The 26,927-nt window shown below is 40.9% G+C and overlaps 2 protein-coding genes across 2 annotated transcripts in view; one reads left to right on the forward strand and one right to left on the reverse strand.

Moving 5' to 3' along the window:
- Window positions 1–2,176: 2,176 nt before the first annotated feature.
- On the forward strand, window positions 2,177–4,365 carry LOC146474402 (uncharacterized). Its single transcript, XM_085116942.1, has one exon. It carries the CDS (start codon window positions 2,871–2,873, stop codon window positions 3,648–3,650), a length of 780 nt encoding a protein of 259 aa, XP_084973068.1. The 5' UTR covers window positions 2,177–2,870; the 3' UTR covers window positions 3,651–4,365.
- Window positions 4,366–5,588: 1,223 nt separating this feature from the next.
- LOC146474403 (uncharacterized) overlaps window positions 5,589–26,927 on the reverse strand; it is a 60,570-nt gene continuing 39,231 nt past the window's right edge. The window contains exons 28-42 of the mRNA XM_085116996.1: window positions 25,590–25,760; window positions 24,078–24,158; window positions 23,359–23,439; window positions 22,587–22,688; window positions 21,815–21,937; window positions 20,639–20,782; window positions 20,046–20,140; window positions 18,025–18,785; window positions 16,402–16,569; window positions 15,118–15,240; window positions 12,801–14,960; window positions 10,455–10,543; window positions 9,465–9,558; window positions 7,401–7,519; window positions 5,589–6,993 (exon numbers count right to left, since the gene is read on the reverse strand). Coding sequence (XP_084973122.1) covers window positions 6,829–6,993; window positions 7,401–7,519; window positions 9,465–9,558; window positions 10,455–10,543; window positions 12,801–14,960; window positions 15,118–15,240; window positions 16,402–16,569; window positions 18,025–18,785; window positions 20,046–20,140; window positions 20,639–20,782; window positions 21,815–21,937; window positions 22,587–22,688; window positions 23,359–23,439; window positions 24,078–24,158; window positions 25,590–25,760 — 4,476 coding nt within the window. The 3' untranslated portion in view covers window positions 5,589–6,828. The remainder of the gene's footprint in view (window positions 6,994–7,400; window positions 7,520–9,464; window positions 9,559–10,454; window positions 10,544–12,800; window positions 14,961–15,117; window positions 15,241–16,401; window positions 16,570–18,024; window positions 18,786–20,045; window positions 20,141–20,638; window positions 20,783–21,814; window positions 21,938–22,586; window positions 22,689–23,358; window positions 23,440–24,077; window positions 24,159–25,589; window positions 25,761–26,927) is intronic.

The following is a 26,927-nucleotide window of genomic DNA, read 5'->3' on the forward strand; positions in this document are numbered from 1 at the left end:
ACGTCGTCGCTACTACTTCTGTTCAGGGATACTCAACCGGACACATTGTGCAAGTTGAACGGGTTGAAATAATCGAAAAGTACTTAGATCAGAGAACGTGAATATTTATTTTCAAGTGATGTTTTCGTTGATGCTGTCGTCATGGTTGTTAAGGTCCCTAACCTAATATATCCGCGAAAAAGGACGAGCGTTAATTTTATAGGTTACAAATTCAACAGTCACGGTGAAGTTGTACAGCACTACTGATTTTTTCGAGGACAGTGGAGATCAATCCCCTCTTGATTACAACAAAATGTTGTGCTATAAATAATGTAGAAATTAATTTTAAACATGAAAGGACTTTTTAAAATTAAGTTTTTGACGTTGCTAAGCTATGTGAGAGTTTCAAGTAGCATGTAACAGCGAAAATTGATTAAAATTCTAATGAAGACCCGGTTGTGTACATAAATTATACTCATTTTGGCTGGAGTAAAAGCGTTTGTATTTTCAGTTTTGCGAAGGAAAATTAATATCAACAAAGATTTTGATTTGCCTGTTAAGCTACGGTAATATTTTTATGGAAGTACAGCGAAAAGAGAAGTAAATTTGACCTTGGAACTCATTTGTGCAAAATCAAAGACGGCCGTGCATGATCATATTGTGAAGGCTAGTTGTTATTCAAGATGCAATCATCTGCTGAAGGGATTGATGAAAATTTGACCGGTTCTTCAAGGCCATTGCCGGACAACTCCGATTTAACCAAGAAAAAACGCCCGCGTTCGAGGGACATCACAGAATTGAAGGCAGAAGCCGAAAATTTGAAACTATCGTTGTCTTCTTTGGCAACTGAGCGCGAAAAATCACAGGCTAAAGAAAGAACTGCTTATTTTGATGATCTTTATGACCTGTTACAGACGACAAACGTGAAAATGGACAGGAAAATTCTGGAACACATTGCGGAACTGTTAAAACTCGATATTCACCCCGATAACATCATAGACATGTTGAGAACAGTAATGGCGAAAAACGAAGATGAGGAAAAAGTCATATATATTTGAATATCACCTGGCAGACAGAGCTCGTCGCAGATGTTTACATTTTACTATATAAAAAGGAAGAGGGATTTAATTTATTTCTGCCCTGATGCGCATGTTTTGATCAACGTTCTCTTCTTAATAACTCTTGTGCCGAAGTGTTTTTCAATCGTGTTGAGGGTTTGAAAATACGCGATTTTCTCACATTTTTGTTTTTGATTTTTTTGATTGAATAGCGATATCGAATGTGCAACTTGTTAACAAAAGTTGAATAAACCAGAGAGACAGCTGTCAGTTGGGTGTGATTTAGATTATTCGTTTTCATTATTCGTACACTATTTTTTTTTAATGCAAACTTTTAGCATTGTGGTTTACAGTGAACTTCATTTGTCAAAACCAGTATAGTTAATGATTCATTTTTTCGCTGAAGAGATAAATTCAGACTTAACGTTCAATAACGGGCTATTTTTGTCATCGAAACTGTTTCTGGCACGATGTAATTATTTATTTGTGTCTCATCACATCAATATTCGACGTTTCCCATTCCTGAATCGCACGAGATGTTGGGAATTGCGGTTTTTTTTCTGTTCTGCTTTTTTTTTTTTTGAGGGGAGGGGGGGGGGGGTGAGGTCGAGTTTGGGAAAAGTAAACAATTGCAAGAGTTACCCCAATCTCGTACCCAGAGTCCTCAGGTTCTTTGGCCAGCGGTTGGTCGTCAGGAGAGACACTGGGGAACTTCAATTTTATTACCGCAGGATTCCTGCGGTAAAACAATGCAACCCGTTACGGAGCAGCCAATCAAAAAATTTAAATAAAATTTCAGTTTCCCGGAGTCTCTCCTGGCGACCAACCGCTGGCCAAAGAGCCTGAAGTCTCTGGGTACGAGATTGGGGTTACCCTGAACATAACGCGCTCTACCATTGGTTGCTGACTGGCCACGTGACAAAAGGCACTTGCTACGTGCTTCAGCCTTTACAAAAGATAGGCCATTGACCTTGACCTCTTTAGCACTTTCTAACTTTGAATCGATACCTGGTAATTCATGAAAAAAAAAATGTGGCCAACATCGCGCAGAAAGAACGCAGTAAGGGGCGAGGAACTAAGAAGTTCTTTTTTTTAACTTTGATATTCTTCGCAGAGTCCTTCCCTGAGTCTCTGTGCGTAATAGGTATCCGGTCTTTTTTTACACAAACTGTTTTTTGTAAACCGTTTTAAGAATGAACTAGAATACATGCAGAGAAAGAGGTGTTTTTGACTTACTTAACACTGAAATGTTTTTTTTAACCCTAAATTTGCAATTTAAAAATTGTAATTTCTGCCAGCAAATTCGTTGAACTTTGGCAGATTAAGGCACGTTTTTAGGTGGAGACCGGTTTGTAAAGGACAAAGGAATTAATTGTCATAACTTTCTTTTGTGTTTCCGCTTTTCTCGAGGGGTCAGTGATTTCAGGTCAGTTTTTTGAGAAGTGTAAACTTAAAAAGTTTTTCGCTTATTGATTGCTTATCTCGCTACGTACACGAAGATGATTGTCAGTCTAAGAATTCTAAATACGGTGCGTTTCCCAGATTTATTTTAGGATCAAATATGTTGAGTGTTCAATTAATTGTCAATATACAATCAATCCAAATTTTAAAGTGGTTCATTACTCTGTCGTTAGTACAACGGGCATCATTGTGAAGTGCAAACGCGTCACAAAAGGAACCAAAATACTTGATTACATTACGGTGCCAAGTCGTACCTCGGCAAACAATAGAAATTTTATTAACTGTTTACAAAGAGGGATTAGACAAAGTGCAATTATAGACGTTTGTTTACAACTGGACAGAGGTCTTCGCAGAATAATTGCTTTACACAACATGGAGTACAGAGTTTCAGCACCTTCGACATTCACTCCGGCAAATCTTGCTGCGTCAAGACGAACGAGCAATATTTTCACTGCGCCAACAAAAGGAACTTTTACAAGAAACGGCATTTACACTATCGAGGAACCGAAAAAGAAACAGTCAAAGCGACCAAATGCTAAAGAATATGAAATCATTTACAAAGCATACCTAGAAATTCGAGAGGAACGCACTGTTCTACGGAAAGAGAATCAAAAGCTACACGAAGAACTGCTGGATACTCGAGGAAGGGTTCTCGCTTTATCTCAAGAGAATGAAGAAATGAAAGAGCAACTTTTGCAGCTTCGACAAACGGCAGACTGGGGGCAGATCATTCGTGGAAAAGACGAAGAATTGAAGAGATTGCAAGAGTTCATTCGCAAGATGTCTTACGATAAAGCTGAAGCGATCAATAACAAATCGCTGGCCGAACAAGCTGTCGGTGAATTGAAATCGAAACTTCGAAGAAAGGATAGAGAAGTTCAAGAAGTTAAAGAGCTGGAAAAAATTCAGAGCAAAGCGAAAATTCTCAACGAAACGGAAAAGTTACGGAACCAGCTAGACAATGCTATTGCCAATCTGACTCAACATGAGGCTTTAGTAGAGAAATTACGTCAAGAGACAAGCAATGTTTCAAGAATTAGTGAGGAAAGAAAAATGGTGATTCAAGAACTCCACAAACGGCTCACAACTAAAGACAAACAGGTGGAAGAACTGCGAAAACAGCTCGTTGTGTCTCGGCTTTTTAACAAGTAACTTCATCAACCGAGTGTGAGAAGAAGACAAAGTTTGACAAGTTTTCAAACGCTTTAAAATTCTGGATGTGTGCTTGATGAGTGTTACTGAATTTCGATCGGCTTTCATTTATCTTGTACATATGCCGGTTTGACGAAAATATTATACAGTAAATTAGTCTTGGCTATGATAGTAGTACAACTTTACAACAAACAAAAAAACTTTCTTGGATACAGATTTGTTTGTGTGAGAAACGTGATATGAATATATAAAACAAAAAATTAAATAAAATAAAAAACAAAACAAAATTCGAGTTGTACCGACAAAAAACAAAAGAACTTAAGCACCGGCATCGTTTATATAAACGAGATTAACACACCTGTTCGTCATAAAAGCTGCCGCTTTGTAAAACGGTAAACTTGGGACTTTGGCAAACGGGACTTGCTTAGAAAAAGAAACAAGAATTCACTCTGCGTCACATAATTCCCACTGTAAACTTAAGATACCAGGGCAAAGATTTTTTCTGTTAAAAATTAAGATGGTATAAATTTCCAAACATTTCTCCGTAAACTAGGCCCTGTCAAATCTGCGTACATTACTGGGAAAAGTGATGGACCTTGGACTCGGCTGCCGCAACTATCGTATGGCAAAAAACGTCAACTGTGTTGCATAAAGCACATGTTCAGTGGACAACTTACAGGTCTATTTAGGCCATCCCAATAAAATGTTTCGTTTCCCAGCGGTCGGGCAAAAAAAAAAAAAGAAAAAAAGAATGAACACTTTAAGGGGTCTGGGTTCCAGAGAAGGCCGGGCTGCTAAGTAAGAAAGCCTGGTTACAAAGTTAACTCGAAAACGTGGTCTTTACGCTCGTTGTTCGTAGTATCGATGCTAATTAAAGACAAGGACATCACATCATACCAATTATTGTTAATTTTAAACAGATATGAATTCTTTTCATCTTTGTAAAGCGCTTAGAACAGAACTGGATAAGCGCTATATAAGTAGTTATTATTATTATTATTATTATTATTATTATTATTATCATTATTATTATTATTATTATTATTATTATTATTATTATTTTTATTAGTATTATTGTAAATAAAAGTATCTGCTTCTTTGATTAGTGAATCTGGAATTTTTCTTTTTACTTTTCGAAAAAGATGGGTCGGTCGGGCGATGGGAAACGAAACATTTTATTGGGATGGCCTTACGCGTACATTTACGGGATATGACCAGCTGTAATAAAAGCGTAAAGCTTCAAAACGCCCCATCACTTTACAGCATTGATTTTGTATAATACTCAGACTGTATGATTCAGTCTGTTTGTGTGCTAAAAACTCAGAACAGAAAAGTATGAAACAAGACTGCATCTACATCTGAATGTTAACCATTTTCCTAAGGCGCTTAATATAAGGGCACAGCGCACAGGCTAAGGCTAGTCAAATCGCTACGTAAATCTATATCTACTTATGTATTCCCACTGAAAGTTAAGTTTCGATCTTCTCTTCGCACAAAATGTTCATCCGAGCCTTTTATACCAAGAAATTGGTTAGCAATGAAAATAGACTTCGATTTCACCTTCAGTTTAAAAAGCTAACGGAAAGAAGCATTTGGTACTGGAAAATCAAATCAAGGAGGGAAGGAAGCACGCAAGCGAACAAGTAAGCTAGGTAGGAAGAAAGAAAGAAAGAAAGAAAGAAAGAAAGAAAGAAAGAAAGAAAGAAAGAAAGAAAGAAAGAAAGAAAGAAAGAAAGAAAGAAAGAAAGAAAGAAAGAAAGAAAGAAAAAGAGGAAGGAAGGGGAGAGGGAAAACGAAAGGATATAAAGTAAGGAAATAACAAGTTAAAATAAATATCTGTGGGTTTGAGCTTAAGATGGACTGGGTTACTTTAGTTATTCGGGCGGTGTTTTAGTCGTGGAATGTTCGGTAGCTGCCAAATACAACACTTTGCACAAGTGAACAACTTCGCCAGACTTTTATTGGAATTTACCAACTTCACTCGCTATAGTTAACTAAGCAATCCTGCTCCTTGAACTCTATTATTGTTAACATTGATTAATGTATTGTAGCTTTGAGTCTGTGGATGAAATCCAAAAGTGTCACCATTCAAATGAAAGCTACTGAGCAGTACTTTCCTGTGGTGCTGTTTCTGATTATGCTGTAAAAGGTGGTTCTATTAAACTTTTGAGTCTGGGATAAAATCCCGGATGAAATGCTAGGTTTGCGAGTCACGTATTTCTAGTTTTAATGGTGGACTGTGGCACCGTACCACATCTTGCGAAGCAAAATTATCTTTTCTATTGACTATAAAATTTTCAACTTTTGTTACTTATCGTAATTTTAATAACAGACTTCCAATAACTTGAACAGGATTCAATTTTCCTTGCACATTATTGTAAAGTAATTTTGGTCAGCTCTTTTTTTTTTTTTCTTTCACTTTTTAGAAAAATCTTTTGTGTTTGAATTCCAGGTGTGTTCAAGTTGTCACGAGCCTTCACGTGGACAATATTGTTTATTTATGAAATACTGAAAAAGTTTAAGACCTAGAACTAAATAACACTGAAGTAAGATTAACTTCTTTAAATGAATCCCATGGTGTTGCAAAGCTCGTTAACTTTCATTCTATAAAACCTAATAGCTTATTCTTGACCAACGATATAGCTTTCGTAACAATGTTTAAATTTTAAAAAATTAAACCACAGGCGCAGAGGAGTCAAGCTTGACCATAATTCTGACTCAATTTACCGGAAAATTGCAGCGCAAATCGAGTTGAAATAAATATGTTGTTACGCGTCTGTTGAACGATTATTCGCAAGACAGAAGCCGCATACATCAATGACTGTGGGCGTATTATCAGTAGCTCCCGGTTTTTTCCTCTCGGGAATTCGTTTTCCCGTTTCCTAGTTCCTAATGCTCTCTCTGTCTTTCCTCTCGGTAAACCCGTTTCGGGTCAGGTGGTTCGAGCGAAACGAATTGATCGTGAGGGCCTGGAACAAAGCCGTAAAGGTATTGGGCAAGTTTCTCCGCTGACCATTGGCATATCGTTTGGCCGGCATTATGGTCAAATACAACTCGTTTGTGCCCTGTGATTAAAACCATAGTTTTTATGTCGCGCACGAACTTACAATCTCAGTGGACCTTTACTTTTTATAAGCATTTGGAAACTAGAGTGAAGACATGCCATTGAACTGTAAAATTAGACTCTCATTTCTTGTACAATTTTCTCTGTGGCTGCCTCCCAGTTCGCACCAAACTCCAGTCTTGCATAAAGCATTGGAATTTTCTGCTCCTGGACTTTGATCCACTTGAGAGCCTTTGTTATATGTTTCGAAAAACATTTTCCAATTCCATCAACTTTCACCTAAGAAAGAGAATCGACTGTGTTTAACAAAAGTATAGAACGTATCTCTGTCGTACTTACACAGTTTTACCTCCATCTCGTTACCCCAGGGGGAGGGGGAGTAGGGCACATAGTGACCGCTCGCTTTGACCATTCTCTATTGCAAAAAACAAACCACCAAATTTTGTGACTTTTCCTGTACAAGGTGGTTCTAACTTTTGAGTCCGTGAATGAAATTCTCGTGTGACAATTCAAATGACAATTACAAAGATGTACAAGGCAGTTCCAAAGTATGAAATCCTAAAGGATGGCTTTTGTACTTTCCAGTGCTTTTGTTTATTTTTAAACTGATCGAAATATTAAGTTTGCTAGATTTTGTTTCCAATTTTTAACTTGAACGCATGTAGTAAGTTTAAACGATGTAATACCTCAAGTGTGTTCCCCAGTGGAAGTACAAGTGGCACCTCAAGGGAAAGCCGGAACTTAATGAAGGCTAACATAACCAAGGTGGACAGAAGCCTTTGCACTTCTTCAAACACTCTTGGACCTGTAAAGTGTTGACAAAAAACGTTTTTAAAACACAGAAACATTTGGGGGTTGATAGGGAGTCGAACCCAAGGAAGAACCTGGGAAAAAAATTAAGAGTTTAGAGGACAGACTGGTTGAATTTTTGTGAAGGAAATAAATGAGAGGGGGATGAAAGTTTTGTAAACACTACACGACAGTTGGCCAACACACGAGAACACTCCAGATTGTCAGCAGACTGTTGTGGTGTCCTCAAATTTAATCACCTTAAAATGAAAACTTGTTTCGATTTTGCAAACGTACATCACCCCATCCCTAGCCTCATTCCCAGGCCTAATCGAGCTTATCGAGCCAGCCGAAATGTTCATCCCGATCAGTTTAACGAGTGACATCAGGTGCGGCCACGCGCCACGGACGACTGGGAACAAGGCTGCCCACCCCCCCCCCCCCCCCCCTTTTTCCTTCATAAACATGCTAAAAATCATTTTAAAAAAATCTGAAAGATTGATGTGAACGCGAATTACAAGATTTAAGCCACCTTTACACGTTGAAACTTTTATCTGAAACTTGTGTGCACCGGCGCTGCTAAACAAGTTTCAGCAGGCATTGCACCGTGTAACATTAAATGTCGAAACTTGTTCGGGAACGTTGAAACTGGACTCAAAATGTTGTTACCAGATTCCTGGCGCAAAATAAATCGATAGCAGTTCCATGCCCTTGGCCGTGAGCTCGCGGTTTCTGATTGGCTTACGCAGCGTAGCTTGACAAGACCGAACGAGACCAGTTTTACGAAGTGGTGTTACACGGTGAAACTCTTGTTTTTTCACCACTGCGACCGTTGCCAGTCGTTGCAGAAGTAGAAAGCGGTTCTACTTTTCGTGAAACTTGTCTCGCAATGGAAGTTCGAAAAAGTTTCACGAAACCGACCATGTTACACGGTGCAATGCCTGCTGAATCTTGTTTCGCAAAGCCGTTGCACACAAGTTTCAGCTAAAAGTTTCAACGTGTAATGGCGGCTTTATTCCTCGCGAAGCGAGGTTAATAAATTTGTCGGGCCAAGCCGGCCCGAGCGGAGCTAAGCCGCGCGAATTCGAGCGAAAAATATATTTATATATATATATGTATGTTTATATATATCTTTGAAGGTGTCCGCACTGTTGCCTGGCACCAGTGAAAAACAAAGTATGAATGACGTCAGACTGTCTGGCGTCGTCTGGAGCAAAATTTGCATACATCGGTAAAAATATGCGTGCATGATCAAATTTCAACTGCAATGTTCATCAATATTCACTGGATACAAAACTATTTCTCCAGAATCTTTTCCCTTCCTTTTAGAAATCTTTTTTGTGAAAGATTGCATTGAAGAAATTACACGTTTTGTGGCCGCGGTAAAATAATCTTCCGTGGGAAATAAATTCGTCGAACACGACAGCACTGTACGCCCGTTGTACATTACGTCCAGCGTCAGAAATAGATTTTCAACCGCAAACTAGCCTGTGGGACTACGAAAAGACCATGCTCATCAAAAAAAAAAAAAAAATTCCTATGTCCCTTTTAATCCCCTCATTTGATGCTACAATACGAGTCAAGGGGGCTTTCCATCCAGCCCCAGCTTCGCGAGGTTTTGCGAGTCACGTATTTCTAGTAAAGATATTTTTAGATTCCTTAAAACTCAAACACACAACAACTAAGACGCTGAAAACTTCCATAATCAGGGAATTTTACCTAGACTGCCCCTTAATTAAACTATTTCCTCTAAAGGGGTAGCCTGTGAACAGGCTCCCAAGTGGGGTATAGGGCGAAGACAAAAATCGAGCTCTAAGAGGAGGGAGAGGAAGAATCTTTCTTTCTCGCCCCCATACCGCGCTCCGCTCGCGCGGCTCGCCTATTTTTCTTTTCGCCCTATACCCCACTTCGGAGCCTGTTCACAGGCTACTAAAGGGGCAGGTTCGAAATGCCGGACTTACCAAGAGACTTAGCACCTGCATTCACCAAGAAATCAACAAAATCACTTTCGTTTATACCAATGACAGTTAAATCATCCGCATTCCAGAAACCCTCCTGAAAAAAATCATAAATAGATAAATAAATAAATTGCTATAGAACCAACCAAACACTACATTGATAAGAACACAAAAATAATGAATAAGGGGGTTAGTTTGTAAAGAAATTGCAAAGCAAAGGGCTTCGCTCTGACGAAGAGCTAACACTCGAAACGTCATCACTCGAATCTCTTTACGGTGGCCAAATTGCCTTATCAAATCTGTTGAGAAAAACTAAATAGCCAAAAATACTCCGGGGAAATATGCAGGTCACGCAACGGATAGTCAAGCAACAGATAGTCACGCAACGCATATAATGGTGTATCGAAACAACAGGAAATGTTGAGCTGAATTGTACACGAGTACACACAAAGGCTTTTATTTTTCCGTGGATTTTGTTTTCGTTTTTGTGCATTGTTTACGGATCGCGAAAATTAATCCATCGCCGATGCTGTAGACTGTTGGTACTCCCTTTCTACGTGAGCAAACAAAAAATGAGAAGAGACGTAGCTCGCTGGGAATGTGGCGCGACACCTCTCACCTTTCTAATGGCTCGTTCGCTTGAATTCGGTTCGAGTCTCCGTCGGTCGCTGGGCCATTTAGAAAGCGACTGTAAAGAGTGTAGTGTTAATCACTTGCATGACAGAACACAAATGTAGGGTAACAGTTTAACCGATGAAAGTTTCATTTCTGGTCATTGCAAGTGTGTGTGAATGAAGTAAAAACTAAATTTTTGGTTTGGTTTTGGTTTTGCAACTATTCATAGTTTTTGTCTGGGTTTCACCGAGTACACGTGAAGATTTAACAAGCCAAGTGCATGGTTTGCGCTTTTCGCGAAAAACAGCATTACAATTTGTCAACTCGGAATAAAGCTGCTTTGCCCAGCGTAACTAAGTGCAAAATCACTGTACTCACTGTTTTCTGTTTGGCAAAGATCTTGTGTAGTTTTTTATATCTCTCGAAAACAGTCTTGGACTCTTTAGGCAAGTTATCTTCAACAGCATCTGGGAAATAATTTCAAAACAGGAGAGCGAGCGATCAGAAGGTCTGCGGTGCTGTCCAATTTGGCAGTGATATGCCAAAAAAAAAGGGGTGAATACTTCATCAAGGGTCACAAACAACGAGAAACAAATGAAAGCGGTCGCGTGCTTTTACTGTTTCGAAGTGTTTGTAACCCCCGATTAAACACTCGCCCTTCACATATTACTTATTACAACCACTCTTGTGATGGAGCATCCTATTAAAAGATTGTTATTATTATTACTTCTCAAATTCGTCAATAATTCTATCTCAAAGAGAAAACAAAAGAAATTACCAGCGTGAAAGAGGTTTGCAACTGTGATCTTAATAACCATAAAATTTGGCAAGCGTCTGCTTTGAATTTCTCTAAGCGTTTTTTATTAAATGATTTGACAAGCTATGTCAAGCACCTCGAGGTTGGTTATAAAAAAAACTGCAATTCGTTTTTTCAAACCACTTCTTGGTGTTCGACAATCGAATGAAATGCTCTTCCTCGTGTTGGTAAATTACGTAATGTCACTAATGTTAATCCAATCCTCGGGAAATGCTAAATTTGGACGATGCTATAAGCAATAGGCCATTTTACAGTTGTGTGTTTAGTGACCTGGCCTTGGATTGGAAGCGAGGCTGGGGGTGACCTGGTTTTGATACAAACCTCACTGTTTTTCATATGTAAATGGAAACTAGTTACCATAAGAAAAGTATGATCTACATATGGAAAGCAGTAAGGTTTGTATCAAGGCAAGGTCACCCCCAGCCTCGCTTCCAATCTAGGGCCAGGTCATTAAACACACAACTGTAAAATGGCCTATTCAAATGGTTTCAAATAATGATGACGATGATGTCTATGAAAATGATGATAGAGACGAAGAAGATGATGATGACACAGATGACATTTGTAATCCTCACATAAGCGTTCATCACATCCCTGTGAAGATCCCTATTAATAATAATAATAATAATAATAATAATAATAATAATAATAATAATAATAATAGTTTATTGAACTCTCCTGCAGTAACGTACTGAATTAACGAGTTGTATCACAATGAAAACTAAATGAAGTCAACTAAATATATTTTGTATACATATTTATTCACTAGCATGGTATGCACCCAAATAGGAAAATCTTTGCTGACTTCATTGTTTAAAATTTTCCTTCCTCAGCATATATCAAACAAAATGCTATGAACAAATGGACACCATAAACTAAAAGACCATGTCACGCTTGATAATCAGGGTGAATATCAGTGCTACATGCGGAATATTATCGGGGAAATTACCTTTCAAATTCTGTGAAATTTTTAAAGAATATACGGCTGGGTGACAAGGGTTGCCACCTAGCCAAATATTCTTTAAAGAAAAAAAAATGTTAACTTCCTTTCTCAAAAACTATTTAAACATACCATGCTTACATTTTCCGGGAGTACTAAGTTCGCCGAGCTCTTTCAATTTGTAGGGCGTATTTACTTGTAATAATGAAAATAAGCGAAAAAAAAAAAATATAGGACATTTCGAGGTCGTCATGACTTCATTGTCAAGTTTATAAAAGTGACAGTTGTGGAGTAATCTATGCTGGAAAAGCGTTCAAGCTGTTAATAATTGACCGCGCAGAATATTACGTGAAAACTTTTGCGCGAATTGAGTTCGACTGTATGTTCAGGTTTGGTCTTCTTTGCCTAATGAATAGCACCTCCTGGCTTAGACAATCCAGTTGTCATTTGCACTTTTTTTAGAACGGAAAACATGTTTCACACCGTGATCTTTCACCTCCTTGCCAACAGCCCAAGATTTATGCTCTTCCACGTAATGATGACGATGACGTGTGGTATAACCAATTTTTATAATTTTGAAAATGAAGTCGTGATGACTTCGAATCATCGGATCTTTCCGTTTATTTTCATTATTAATTGTATCTCAAAATGCTCTCTTATAAGTATCGACTTGTAGCTAGTTTTGAGGTAAACATGTAACCAACGAACCTCCTATAAGTGGTTAATTTGGATTGTGTAAGGAATCAACACACCCCCGTTTTTTAAAGATGTCTGTTTGTTTTATACAGATCTCTGTCCCTTTTAGTGTCTCTCGTACTCTCGGAAAAGCTTGAATTTAACAGTGACTGTTATTAATTTCACAGCCAGTCGATCCAGTTATTCGGTTCAGATTATAGAGCAATGAATTTAGAAAAGTCAACAATAAATTTTAAGTGACCCTATATATGTCTTTATAGGTTATTCTTACCTGAAATCGGAGCTGCACCCCGTAAAACCCCTCCACACCATGACCTACAAGAATACCGTTTAGAGGTTTTTGTGGGACCGCGTGTTGGGAGTGCAGAGGGGGGAGCGGGTGGGGCCCTTTCTCGACATTGCCCACCAGATTGTAACGCATCAGTTTTCGACGACAGCCTGGGTGGAGTTTGCCTCAGATGTTGCTCTGCTTCCATGGGCTCCGGCTCTTTTGGCGCCTCTAGGGCTGGTGCACGGTGCAGTCTTTCCGATCTTGCAGACATTTTCACAGATGCCACTTCCTTTTTCTGCAGAATCTGTTTTTTCAGTTGCTGAAACACGCTGTTAGGTCTCGGTCTTTCTCTTTCTCTTTCTCGGTCTTTCTCGTAAATTCGTTTTTCTTTGAAAAGGTTGGCCGGAGCTCCAAATCCCGGGGGTGATGCTTCAGATATTAAACGCTCTTCTGTCGGCGGAGCAGGTGGAGGAGGGGGTGGGGGAGGTGCTGGAGGAGCTACTGAACCAAACAGTTGTCCGTCAAAACTGGAGCGACCAGCTGCTTTCTCAGGTTCTTGTTTGGGCACAGAACCAAAGGCTTGTGGTATTTGAGAAGATGCAAACAAAGGCCCAGTGGCAGCTTCGGGCTTTCTTTCCGCTTGCGCTGGCTTGCCTAACGAAAAACCTTGAGAAACAGGAAAGGGAATGGCTGATTGTGCTTGTGAAGGTGGTGATGGTGGAGGTGGAGGTGGGGGAATGCCACCCCGTCCTCCTTTTACATTTGAAAGAGCTGCTGAGCCAATTAATCCTGTTTGTGGTGGTTCACCAAAACCGAATCCACTATCCGCTTTCTGGGGCACTTGTGCGCTCATGGAACCAAAGCCTTGTGTTAATTGAGGAGATCTGAATAGACCCCAAGTCAGCATGTCAGCTTCGGACATTCTTTCCGCTCGCGTTGGCAGACCAAACAAGGAGCCTTGAGAAACAGGAGGGGGAATGGCTGATTGTGCTTGTGAAGGGGCTGGTGGTGGAGGTGGAGGTGGGGGAATGCCAAAGCGTCCTCCTTGTACAGTTGGAAGAGATGCTGAGCCAAATAATTTACCCGCTTTCTTAGGCACTTGTTGTGGTTCACCAAAACCGAATCCACTACCCGGTTTCGGAGGTGCTTGTGCGGTGATGGAACCAAAGCCTTGTGTTAATTGAGGAGATCCAAATAGACCCCCAGTGGCAGCTTCGGACTTTCTTTCCGCTTGCGTTGGCTGACCAAACAAGGAGCCTTGAGAAACAGGAGGGGGAATGGCTGTTTGTGCTTGTGAAGGGGCTGGTGGTGGAGGTGGAGGTGGGGGAATGCCAAACTGTCCTCCTTGTACAGTTGGAAGAGATGCTGAGCCAAATAATCCTGTCGGTTGTGGTTCACCAAAACCGAATCCACTACCCGGTTTCTGAGGCGCTTGTGTGGTAATGGAACCAAAGCCTTGTGTTAATTGAGGAGATCCAAATAGATCCCCAGTGGAAGCTTCAGACTTTCTTTCCGCTTGCGCTAGCTGGCCGAAAAAGGAGCTTTGAGAAGCAGGAAGGGGAATGGCTGACTGCGCTAGTGGAGGGGCTGGAGGTGGGGGAATGTCAAACCGTCCGCCTTGGACAGTTGAAGGAGCTGCAGAGCCCAATAATCCTATCTGCGGTGTCACCTGAGGAGGTTGAGGGCGTAATTTACGGGAAATTGCAGCCTTTACAGCAGCTAACGGCCTGGCTGACTGCGCTGGTGGAAGCTGTGCATAGGAAAGTTGCACAGAGTGTGGGATAGCTTTGTTAAACGAAGTGCTAACCATTGGTACAGCTCCAAATCCGGATTGGTTTGAGGCTGACTCCAATGCATCTGCACCCGGAATTGGCGCAGCCTTCAATAAGGATTTCGTTACCTTTGTTTGAGACTTCATGAATGGGCCCTTAAATGATGACACCCTTTGAGGTTCGTCTCGAGATGCAAGATTACTTTTCATTACCGGAAATGCAGCGTATCTGCGACGCAAGGGCAGGGGATCAGCCTTGGGTAATTGAATGTCTTCACTGGCTGGGGCTGGAGTTTCCATCACATCCATATCCATATACAGTTCAGATCCTTCGCTTTCTTCCTCGTTTGAGATCACATAAGGAGACAGCTGGTCCTCCCTCATGAACTCTATTATACAAGAAAAGAGACAACGAAGTCATTAATGGGCTTCGCACCACATCCTATGAACACAATCACAAAGAGCACCTAGCGTGTGCCCGGCCCACGGAACGTTAGCGCGAAGGTAAGGCTCACACGTCCTTGGCATGAGGTAACCACTACATACCTTGGCTGCGCGGTAGCCTCTGTTTCTTCTCCCTTGACTGCTGATACATCACAGGAGTTGGCGAGGTTGGTGCGTACTGAGGGGACCGTTGACCCCGAAGAGACTCGTCTGCCTCAATTTGTTCTAAAAAAAGGAAAAATTGCAATGATATGTACCTCGGCTCAACTCATTGATAACATCAACAAAACAGACAAACAATAGACAATTTTAATAACAATAGACCAACGGACTTTTGACGTAGAGAGGACGCATCAAAACGCACCAATCACGTTTTAAAGTCTTCACAGCAGATAACATCACGGCTTAACCGACACACGACCGATAACAACTCGACTTCGTTGACCAATCAGGTCAACAACCAGACATTTATACCATCTACTGATGCTCCACAATTTACTTGACTCTGATGATGACCACTTTGGTTGTCGAAACGTCAGTCAATGTCACCTCAAACAATCCTTCTCAGGACTACACTCACCTGGATGACCATAATTTACGTACTTACGACATGACTCCTGGGTTTAAACCCTTTGCAGTCCGTATAAACCTTTAAATTTCAAGAGGTAGAACTTGTATGTTTAAATAGAGCTGGTACGCGGGTACACTTTTTAAAATTCAAATATGTTTCAGGCACTAGAAGGTTATGTGAAATTTGGTTTCTCGACCATAAAGTAAACCCAGCGTAAGAGAGCGGTATTAGTATTTTTTGGGGGGCGGGGAGTGGGAGGGGGCGTAGAACTGGGTTAACGTTTGTATGAATTTTAGTCTCTTGAACAACTAAACTGTCTATAATATAGAAGAGTTCGCATAGTCTGGGTGCAAGTCAACGTTCAACACGGACCCGCACTATAAAAGGAACCTTGGTCTGGCCATGCCGGCAGTCATTTCATTGTAGACACCGAGTTCCCAAAATGGCACAGTCCGTGTGGCAAGATACAATAGAATATTGACAGAATAAATTTGAAATTCGTATTTTATTTGGCATCATGAAAAAATCCAGACATTTTCTCAAAACAGCGTAAGTTTTTGCGACTCAACTGTAAAGTATTTCGTCAAAAATCTTCTTTCAACCTGAACATACTTTTCTAAAGACACATTCGGCTTCATTTCTTGAAATACGAATCCACGCCGCTCACATCTTGCTTTCTCACTTCGTCCGCCATCACTAGTGTAACGTTAAAGCGGTGACTATGTGATGGCGGGAGAACCTACCCCTTTTAGACTACGGGTCCTTGTTTAAACATACGACGTCAAAAACTTTATCGACCGCGCGTTTGTTCTTACCGTAGTCTTCAGCCGCTGCTTCCCGGTCGAACAGGCGGGGGATATAAAGTGAACCATTATCAACAGCATCACCTTCCATGGACATGTAGTACAAGTCCTCCTCGCCTTCATGTTTGTTCTTAATGGCCGCAGCATAGGCAAAGTCCAATCCCCCGTGTACGGTCTCGTCTGTTATAATAAATTAGGTAAAACAAAATGAACTCTCTATTCGGGCTCTGGTGGGCCAGACAGGGAGAGCTTAACCTGGTTTACGGAGCAAATATTACTCCACCAGCACCCACCCCCTGGGTGAGGTGCTAATCCATCGGAAGGTTGACTCCAAGTTTCCCAATGGTACTCTGGCTCCGGTTGTTCAAAGAGTGAGATAACTTCATCCAGCCGATAAAATGTATTAGTTGGAATACATTTTATCCGCTGGATAGTGATTTATCCGGTGCATAAAGTTATCCGCTCATTGTCGATCGAGCCTTCTTGGTCTGAGGGAACAACACGGAAAAATACGGAGCGCCACCAGTGATATATGAATAACGACTTGATGTAAAAGTAAGTTGTTATTGTACGCTATACTCTAGCATGAAAGACAATTTGACTGCCGGGAAATAATGGTTGAGGCAGAGAGGCTCCGCCAGAGCCTAACCCGATAAAGCAACCAGGGACGAGTTGCATAAAACTTAACGGAGGGCGTAAATGCTATCGTCAGACGTTAAAATACTGAATGTGACTGGGCTGAAGGTCTGGCGTTAGCAGTTACACCCGACGTTAAATTTTATGCAACTCACACCAGGAGGTTTGCAAATTTCCCCCACCACAGCCCCCTGAAGGAATGCTAGTCCCATCACAGGATAACCAACATGAAGCAAATTGTAATATTGCTACTCCCCCTAGATGGCATGCTAGTCCATCACAGGATACCCAGTATAAAGTGACTAGGAGTATTGTTACTCCTCTTGGACGGGATGCTAGTCCATCGCTGGTTTACCCCAGCACGCTACGAGGTGGATGGCGTAAAGTTTCTTGCTCAAGGAAACAAGACAGCGTGATGTTGAGAACAAATCATATCCTTATAAAACAACAGAAATGATTGGCCTGCAGAAGTTATACGTGTCAATAATCTATTTAGTCCTCAAGATGTTGGACCAGTCCGTTATGTAGATGGGCAACACATAGTCCTTACAGGCTAGTCCGTTATGTAGATGTGCCACACATGAGCCTTTGAGCACATTTTGTTCCAGCACAAGAAATAGTAACTTTTTTAGCAAATTTAAAAAAATTGATATATATAGGACTCTGACAGAATAAATTTGAAACTCGTATTTGATTTGGCATCATAAAAAAAGTCAGAGATTTGCTCAAAATAGCGTAAGATTTTTTACGGCTCAAATGCAAAATATTTCATCAAAAATCTTTTTTCAACCTGAACATAAATATCTAAATATTCGGCTTCATTTCTTGAAATAACGAATCCACGCCGCTCACATCTTGCTTTCTCACTTCGTCCGCCATCACTGAAGGGAATTTGAAGCAGTGACTATGTAATGGCGGGAGGACCTACCCCTTTTAGACTAAGGGTCCTTGTTTAAACACACGACGTCAAAACGTTATCGACAGTACGTTTGTTCTTACCGGCAGCAGCACGCACAGACTGATCCTCGATTACTTCATCATCGAACAAGCCGAATCCCACGTCATCCTCACTCACACCTCTCGAAAACAGCGTGGACTTCTTCTTCTTCTTCTTCTTCGCCTTCGTTAAGTCACAGCTTAGGTCATCATTTATCTCTAGGTCACCTTGCATGGTCTCATACTTCAATTCGTCCTCACCTTCGCTTTCGCTCTGTAACAGATCCTCCTTCACTCTCTTCTCTTCCTCAAGTACCAACTTGGCCACTGACGCTGTCTTCACGTCTCCCCACAAATCCTCTTCTTCGACTTTATCAAGCTGCTGCCCTTGTTGTTGTTGCTGCTGTTGCAGTTGCAGCTGTTGCAGCTGCTGCTGCAGCTCCTGCAGCTGCTGTTGTTGCTGCTGCTGCTGTTGTTGTTGCTGCTGTTGTTGCTGCTGCTGCTGCTGTTGTTGTTGCTGCTGTAGCTGCTGTTGTTGTTGTTGCAGCAGCGCACCCTCCCGTTCTCCCTTCACCATCCGCCTCCTGCTCCTGAAAGCACATTCAACTACCTTTTGTCTCCTCCTCCTCCCCTCCTCCTCCCCTTCCTCTTCATCGCTGCTACCTTCTTCACTGCTAGTACTTTCCTCACTGCTTGTACTTTTTGCACTACCTCTTCTCTCATGAGCCGCTTTCACGCTGTCAACCATATCATATCCCTCTTCGGTATAATCCAATACACTACTCGGCCATTCATCGCTCCAGTCGGAATTGGAGCACCCATCGCTGTAGAAAGATAAGATGAGGTAAAAAGAGGTATTTTCAGTTTTTATAATGCCGCAAATCTTAAGGTGAATGGTAACAATTTCGTTGTTTTTCATGAGGGGTCAAGTTAGTTAATTAATTAAGTTGGTTTATAATAATTCCTTAATTAAAGACCTCTTTTGGTGAACAACATGCTCAGCATTTAAAAAATAAAGACAAAGCTCGTATTGATCCTGGAAAACAAGCTCAACTTGATGATACCCAGTGAGTCCAGCCAGCTCTCTAACGATGAACCCAGTCGTTTTCCAAGTACAATACTGTACAGTTTGCTACGGCTACACTCTAATTTGCCGACGGGGCGTGGATTTCTCTTATCGTAAGCATAGTTGATAAGAGACAATGGTTATGAAGCCTACAAAACTCCTTTGTTATATGTTTTTGCTAGCTTTTTTGGCCTTGACCGTGCAAAAACCACAATGAATTTTAAAAGTGTTGGAGCAACTGACCAATAGAAACGTTTCTGTCAAGATATTCAACTGTAGTGTGAACATTAAAAGAAAGGGCTGTGCCAATCGCGGCCCTTCCAACATAAATTGCAGCACCATTGTTTTCGTGGCAAGGTTTCATAACCAGTCCCTCAAATAACTATGCCGCAAGTGAGTTTTCGTCTGTCACAAAAAACTAAAACATAGAGACCTGTAGATTTGATAGTTAATGGCAGAAAAGGAGCGATAGTATCACTTGTTTCTAATACGAACGAATTCATCAGTTACCACGCAACCGCTGCAGAGAACTAGACTAACAGTTACCAGTGCACTGCTTTCACTAACATTCTATTTGGGATTTTTGTTTTTTTACAATTTTCCATATTTAAGGCCAAGTTATACGGGCAACATTTTGTTTCAACTTGTCGCGCAACAATGTTGCATTGCAAGTTGCGATTGTTTGTCGCCCGTATTATCACCTCCGCGCGATACAAATGTTCATGTTGCAGAAAGTAGAAACATCGTCTACTTTTTGCAACATGAGAATTTGTTGCGCGCGGAGGTGGTAATACGGGCGACAAACAATCGCAACTTGCAATGCAACATTGTTGCGCGACAAGTTGAAAAAAAATGTTGCCCGTATTATTTCGCCTTTAATGGCTTTCTCTCACTTGAATAAATTAGATTTCTGAACAACAGAAAAAAAATTATCGACAGAGTTGACGAATGGTTTACGAGAAATAATCAATTTGATGGAATGCAATTGATAAATAATAACTAACGTTTAGTTTCTAACCTGGAATCTCCGAGGTCGTTTTCTTCAAGAACTTGACGGGCTTTGTCTTTGTCTCCCATAAGAGAACGGTACAAGTTGGACAGAGCAAAAGCTGTCTGTAAAAAAAACAAGCATATAGCTTTAAATAAAGCCCACGGTTAAAAATAAACAATTCAGAAGGAAAAAGTACTTTCCAACAAAATGCAGGCCCACCGGCTTATGGTGTTTAAAGTACATTCCAGTGCACTGGGAGTGTCGAATGCTCACAACGAAACAACTGAGGAACAGAAAAACCGCGAAAGTAACGATCCTGTATTGATGTCACAGCTAAACTAACCCCAGTCTCCCATCCTGCGCGGTATTGTAACACACCGAAAGTGAAATTTCACGTTTTTCCACGCCTCAAATACGGGAAAGAAAAATTGATAGGGATCTTTTTTTCGATTTTCAAACGACAACAACAACAAGATTTCATCAAGCAAATACAAAAAAATCTACCATACACACTTTGCGTTTGGGGTGAATATTTTAAAGAAGTTTGTTTAGTTATCATTACTGTATCGTTTGAGGAATTACAAACATAGAAACATAGGCTCAGAGAGACGTGACGTTACCTTGGCTGTAAGCGCATGATCAGGACCAAGCTTGTCACGTGCCTCCTTCATGAGGTCAAGATATAGACGCTCGCACTGTAGTACTGCGCATGTCTCCAGCACCTTAGCATCCTCCAGCTGCTTCTCAAGTTTCTCTTCAGTATTCTACGGGAGGGGAGGGTACGTTAATGAAGAAAACAACACGAAATCTTTGGAGAGGGAGGAGGAATATGAAGAGTCAAGTTTCTTTCTTCTCGTATGGTGGATCTTGTACTCTCCGGAGGGGGGGGGGGGGGGTAAATAGTGAGGTAAATAATGGCCTTACTGAGTCTGGAGAACTTTTGACGGATGGAGGCCTTGCCACTTACACGGAAAACCCGAAAATTCCGGTCAGTTGGAAAATAAATGGTACGCGTCGTTCCCTTTCGAACATTTCTGAACTGATTATGGGCTCCCAGTCGAAGGAATGTTCTTTTACTGCTGCTTTTGGGAATTCCAGTTCAGTAATGCTGATGCATTTTGCGCGTTATACATCTTCTGTTAGGACAAGCTCAATCACTTCGTAATTATGCCGCGAATTTCCAAAAGGGTGGTTTGTGTAAATGTTAACACCATGCCTTTAGGGCTGCGTATCACTACTTGACAAAACATTTGATTATTTTCGACAACTTTTTGTCATCTTTTTGACAACTTCCTGACAGTTTCCTTTTCCGCTGGCTAATCATAATTTCAATAATTTGGCGAAGATTAGTAACTGGTTCTGCTAAGCGGCAACAATACTGAACGAATTCAGCCCTCAACATGGGCGTCGCGAAGCCATCCAAGAATTTTATGGAGGCGCGGTGTCTTGTAACTTGTAAGCACGTCGTTCTTTTGATTAATCTCGTTCCCAGAGTTCTTAGGTTTTTTTGGTCAGCGGTTAGCCGCGTGGGAGACTCTGGGGTACTGGAATTTTTCACGGCAGAAATCTTGCGGTAAAAAATGAACGTGAAAGGCAGGGCTACGGGAGAGCATGCTCTACAACCTCGGGCCTTCGGCGCTCGATTAATCGGAAAAACGGTCACATTTTTCCTGGATATGCGCCTGTACCCGTAACCAAAGTTAACAAACCTAACAAGATTAAACTTGGCTCCTTATGATGTGTCAACTTTATAATTTAAACATGGCATGTTACTAGAAAATAAGCGTTTTGCTTACGAGTGCACGTTTTCTCACGATCCCAGGCTTCTCCTCCCAGCCAATGTACTGCAATATGTCAACGTCCTCTGCTGTAACCAACTCGTAAATGCTAGGGCCATCTCCCTCTTCAAATTTCTCATCCTTAAAGAAAAAGTAAGACAAATCAAGACCAATTTTGTTCCTTTTACTCAAACCACTTGCAGATTTAGTTAATCCAGATCGTTTAGATATCCCAACATTGTTTGCACTCTGAATAAACACGCGCTAGTAGAATGCGCCATCCGAAACAAGGTTAAAACATAAATTCAAAAAGACCCACCTTACGACGCAGATCGTTTGCATTGTAATTTAACTGACCCTTAATGGAACTTAAAATAGAACTTGCAATGGACAAAAGGAGCTTTTTCAGTTTCGTGACAACCATTTTCGTTTTTAATAAGATTTCAAGAACGCAGAGTCCATATCACGTTGCGCCGACGTTTGCACCAGGCCTAGAAACCTTTTCAAGTAATGTTTAAAAAACGAGCAGAAGTGTTTTATCGGGTTGAAAACCACGAGGCGCAGCGGAGTGATTTTAGACCCGATAAAACACGCGCTGTGAGTTTTTTGAACGGCTTCAAAAACATTCCTGGAAAAGCGTGTGTCAATAGAGTTTATAAAAACACGGCCTACATATAAGGAGGAGGTTTTATCGGGTTTTAAAACCACTGCACGTGATGTTTTATCGACCATTTGATAGGTCTATGGGCTTATGAATTATTAATGAATTTTTGAAGCGGTTTAAATGTACCTTTTCTCTGTGTTCGACGGCTACAAAACTCGTAAATTTTGACACCACAGAGAATTCCTTGCTGATGGATATAATGTAGTCTTTCCTGTCCCTCTTGACAACCTAAGGAGTTAAAAACAATATTCATAGACAATTCCGGGAACAAAAAACACTCAGCTTGCACTCTTCAAGCATAGAATGTTTAAGATCAAAGAAAACACTTCGAGTTAGGCGGCCGTGTATTTAATAACTCTGAATGTGTGAATGAGACACTAAAATGTGACGACTGAAATTAATAAACTAAAGCTCTTAAACAGCGCTTTTTTGTGATCTTATTATTATTTCAAACACGATGCTTTACACTTTTGAGACTGCGAATGAAATAAGTGATAATGTAAGCTACTGAGCAGTACTTTCCTGTGGTGCTGTTTATTATGCTGTACAAGGTGGTTCTAACTTTCGAGTCTGTGGATGAAAACCTAAAGTGTGACCATTCAAATGAAAGCTACTGAGCAGTACTTTCCTGTGGTGCTGTTTATAACGCTGTACAAAGTGGTTCTAACTTTTGAGTCCGTGGACGAAATCCTAAGTACATTACCATTTGTGGTGCCATTGCAATGCACTGTTCAAGTCGGTTCTTACTACAAATGTCATACCCTGGCTTTCAATTTTCCCTTGAATACTCTGAATAAATCAGAGTATTCAAGAGAAAAATTGAAAGTCAGGGTATGAAATCTGTAGTAATTAAGTTAATTCCTGAATGTTACAGGTTCACGAGAATAAAATTACTGACCTCGTGTCCAGACCGCTGCTCATGAAGACTACCCTCGTCCCAGTCTCTTATGATTGCTCTCGCGGTCAATTGATGGAGAATCTAAAGAAACCAAAGATAACAGTGACTATCTTCAAAAAAAAAAAAAAATCTAAGGGGGTTGGTTTCTAAAAAGAAAACTGAAACTGTGGTGCTGGGTTCGGTGAGGCAGAGAAAACTAATATTTGGCTTTGTCAACAGAATCGAAAAGGTATTTTGGCCACCGTAAAGAGACTCGAGTGCTGACATTTAGAGCGTTAGCTCTTTGTCGGAGCGAATCAAGGAATTGTGAATTTTATGTGGTTGAAGGACGGAGCTTCCTTTTGCTACTGCGCAGATGTTCTGCTCATCTCTCGATCGTCCGAGACAGTCGGGATTCTTAACAGCGGTGCCTGCTAAAACAGATATTTTTGCTCGGTTTATAACTACGCGGGAAAAGCAGATCATGGCAAGGGTTATTGGAACCCGAAAAGAAAATTAGGGGTAACCACACTTTTTTTGAAAGATAATTAGGCTTCAATTTGGGAAAAAAATACATACATTGTTTTGTATTTTGGTGCTTTTTAGAATAAAAAATGCGTGGTTACCCCTAATTTTCTTCATGGATTCCAATAGCCCTTGCTATAAGATCTGCTTTTCCCCCAGTTTGAGATATGCAAACGAGTGTTAACCAACGTACAAGTCTGGGCTGTAGTACTTACTTTTCCTGTTGTAATATTGAGGTCAGCGGTGGACACCATGGTTGACACTGTTTTCCCGTTAACCTCCGCGGTCAAGGTGGCCTTAAAGACAAATTTGAATTACAGTTAAGAGGAATTCTGTTGAGAACTAACCACAAAGACGACTTGAGTACCTAAAACGAATATCCCACGCCTACACCCAAACTGTTAAACGGCCTTTTTGTTTAAAAAAAAGAAGGAAAACAAAAACAAAACCGCTGAAAACAAGCTTGAAAATCGAAAACCTGAAATGGACAGCGAACTTGAAAATCCAACATTTTTCAAAGAAGACCAGGCTCCCGACTTACTAAAGTGCAAAACCAAAGCAATAATGTCCCACCTAACTTGCTTATGAGTCCTTCACATAATAACATTTAGCCAAGAGCCCATTAGAGCAGTTTTCAATTGAGTGTCCAAAGTAATTTCCCCTTTGGTTTGGTTGTGCATTACTGCGCTCTGTCATTGGCTAACAAAACTCGCACCACTTTCTCAACCAATGGGAATCCAAACCAAAACCAACCGTGTTTTCGCCACACGCGTTTTGCCGCGCTTAACGCCAGTAACAAGTATTTGCTTCGAATTCTGATTGGTTCGTTGTGTTGTTTACATCGATTGCGATTGACCAGAGTAATTACTTGGGTTTTGGCTTTATGACATTCAATTGCAAACCGCTCTAATGGGCGCCTGGTTTAGCTTATGGTCCATTCACACCAGGGTTTAAACACAGTTTAAAATTGTTTCCTTCATAAAAGCTGCTTTCGGATTTTTGTAGACTGCAAATTTAGCACAAATGAAAGCATAAGACTTAGTTAAAGTTTACTTGAACCCTATGTCAAAGCCAAAGGTTCAGATTTCTGTTACCAATTTTCATTTTGTTAAATACGGTTTAATTAAACATGTTTTGTTGGTGTAAATGGGGCTTTAGTCTGCATACGTTTTGTCGCTAGCCATACTTCTTTGTAATCAATTGATATCAATTCCCTCTTCCCAGTCAATTCACCCACCCCACCCACAAAACATGAAAACATCATACCACTCTACTAACACCGGATCTTCAAGTGCACCTAACCATTCAACCAAATCTTGACTTTTTATAGGCTGTAAAAGTTACGAAATCTAGCCATCATCTGTCCCATGACCGAGCTAGTAAGGGGCATGGGTCTATCCCCTACGTGACGTCGCAAACTGCTTTGCATGCATTTTCACAAAGACATAATACAATGCAAATTAGTTTGTGACGTCAAGTAAGGAATAGACCCATGCCCCTTACTAGCTCGGTCATGGGACAGATGATGGCTAGATTTCGTAACTTTTACAGCCTTTAAAAAGTCAAGATTTGGTTGGAAAAGGTGCCAAATAGCGCAATATGTTTCGAACAGGTGCAAAGATTTATTTAAGAGAAAAAAAATTTGGGGGTTAGGTGCACTTTCAATTTTCAAACTGTGCTTGGGAATAATTAATTTAAGGTTGTAAACAACCATACATTCCACGAACCTGTGTGCAGTTATCAACAAACCCATAAACGACTTGTCTGGAACCACTGAAAAGCGAGAGAAGCTGGTGAGGAGCCTGGACGGGAGGACTGGAACCGGAATCATGTTGTTGCCAGGTAACCGCTACTGACGTGAGGCCGGGCTGCTCAGCCTTGGACAACTGCCATTTGACCTGAATGATATTTTGCTACATTAGGAAACAGTTTCTGTAAAGGTTTATTTATATCTACCGATCTATTGGCCCAATTACACTTAACGATTTTTCAGGAGATTTCTTTTTCTGTTGTCGTAGAAAAGAGAAGCGGGGTGAGAATCGATCTGATTCAAAAAAGTTGTAACACTGCGACAGATTTCAATAAATCGGGCCCAATCTCGTCCGGTCACTTATTTTCTTTGTCAAATTGGGCCAAAGCGGCCTGATTAATCGTACGTGTAAATATACGTGTAACTCCAGCCCTTATTTTCAAGTAATTTTATTGACAAGTTTCTGCGCTTCTTTTTGTCTTTCGTTTAAATTTGTACTCTGCTCCTTTTGATGAGATATCGGTGACCCAAGTTTTTTCAAAATTTGAAAGAATTATGACGCACCACAGCTAGTTTAATCATGATAAAAATTTTTCGTCGTTTTATAATAATAATGACCTTTATTTATCTTCGGCAGTGTTTATGGCACAAGTGCTAGTGGGGCCAAGCATTAAACTTCGCAAAGAAATTGGAAAATAAAATGAAATAAATTACTTTATTTAAGTGTCAATGTATTTAGCGCAGAGCACTAATTGAGAACACTTTCCCGATCGAATTGGAATTTAGAAGTGTTGGTTTCTGAGGAGAGGGGAAAACCGGAGTACCGGAGAAAAACCTCTCGGAGCGAGGACGAGAACCAACAACAAACTCAACCCACATATGACGCCGAGTCCGGGAATCGAACCCGGGCCACGTTGGTGGGAGGCGAGTGCTCTCACCACTGCGCCATCCCTGCTCCCCATTTCAAAATAATGTGGTTAAAAATCCCACCTGGCAAGAGGCAGACCAGCTGGCTATTTACAAGCGCGACCGAGGAGTTGAACTCGGGGCTACCGAGAAACAATTTCAGCTAGCGGTCAGAGCGGGACTGACTTGAACCTTGAGTCCGGTGCGCTAACGACTCGGCTACGCTGCTTTGTATGTTGAGAGAGAAGTCTCTTCAAAAATAGAACTGTCTTCCCTCGGGCCGCAACAGCAACAAGAACAAAAAAGGAAATACTGAATTCATCCTGAAACCCTAACCCTACACGTAAAGAAGTACAGTGGAACCTGGATTTAACGAAATGCCAAGGGACTAGGGAAACTGGTTCGTTAT

The sequence above is a fragment of the Pavona decussata genome, unplaced genomic scaffold (genome assembly GCF_977016875.1).
Source record: "Pavona decussata unplaced genomic scaffold, jaPavDecu1.1 SCAFFOLD_89, whole genome shotgun sequence".
Classification (NCBI taxonomy): Eukaryota; Metazoa; Cnidaria; class Anthozoa; order Scleractinia; family Agariciidae; genus Pavona; species Pavona decussata.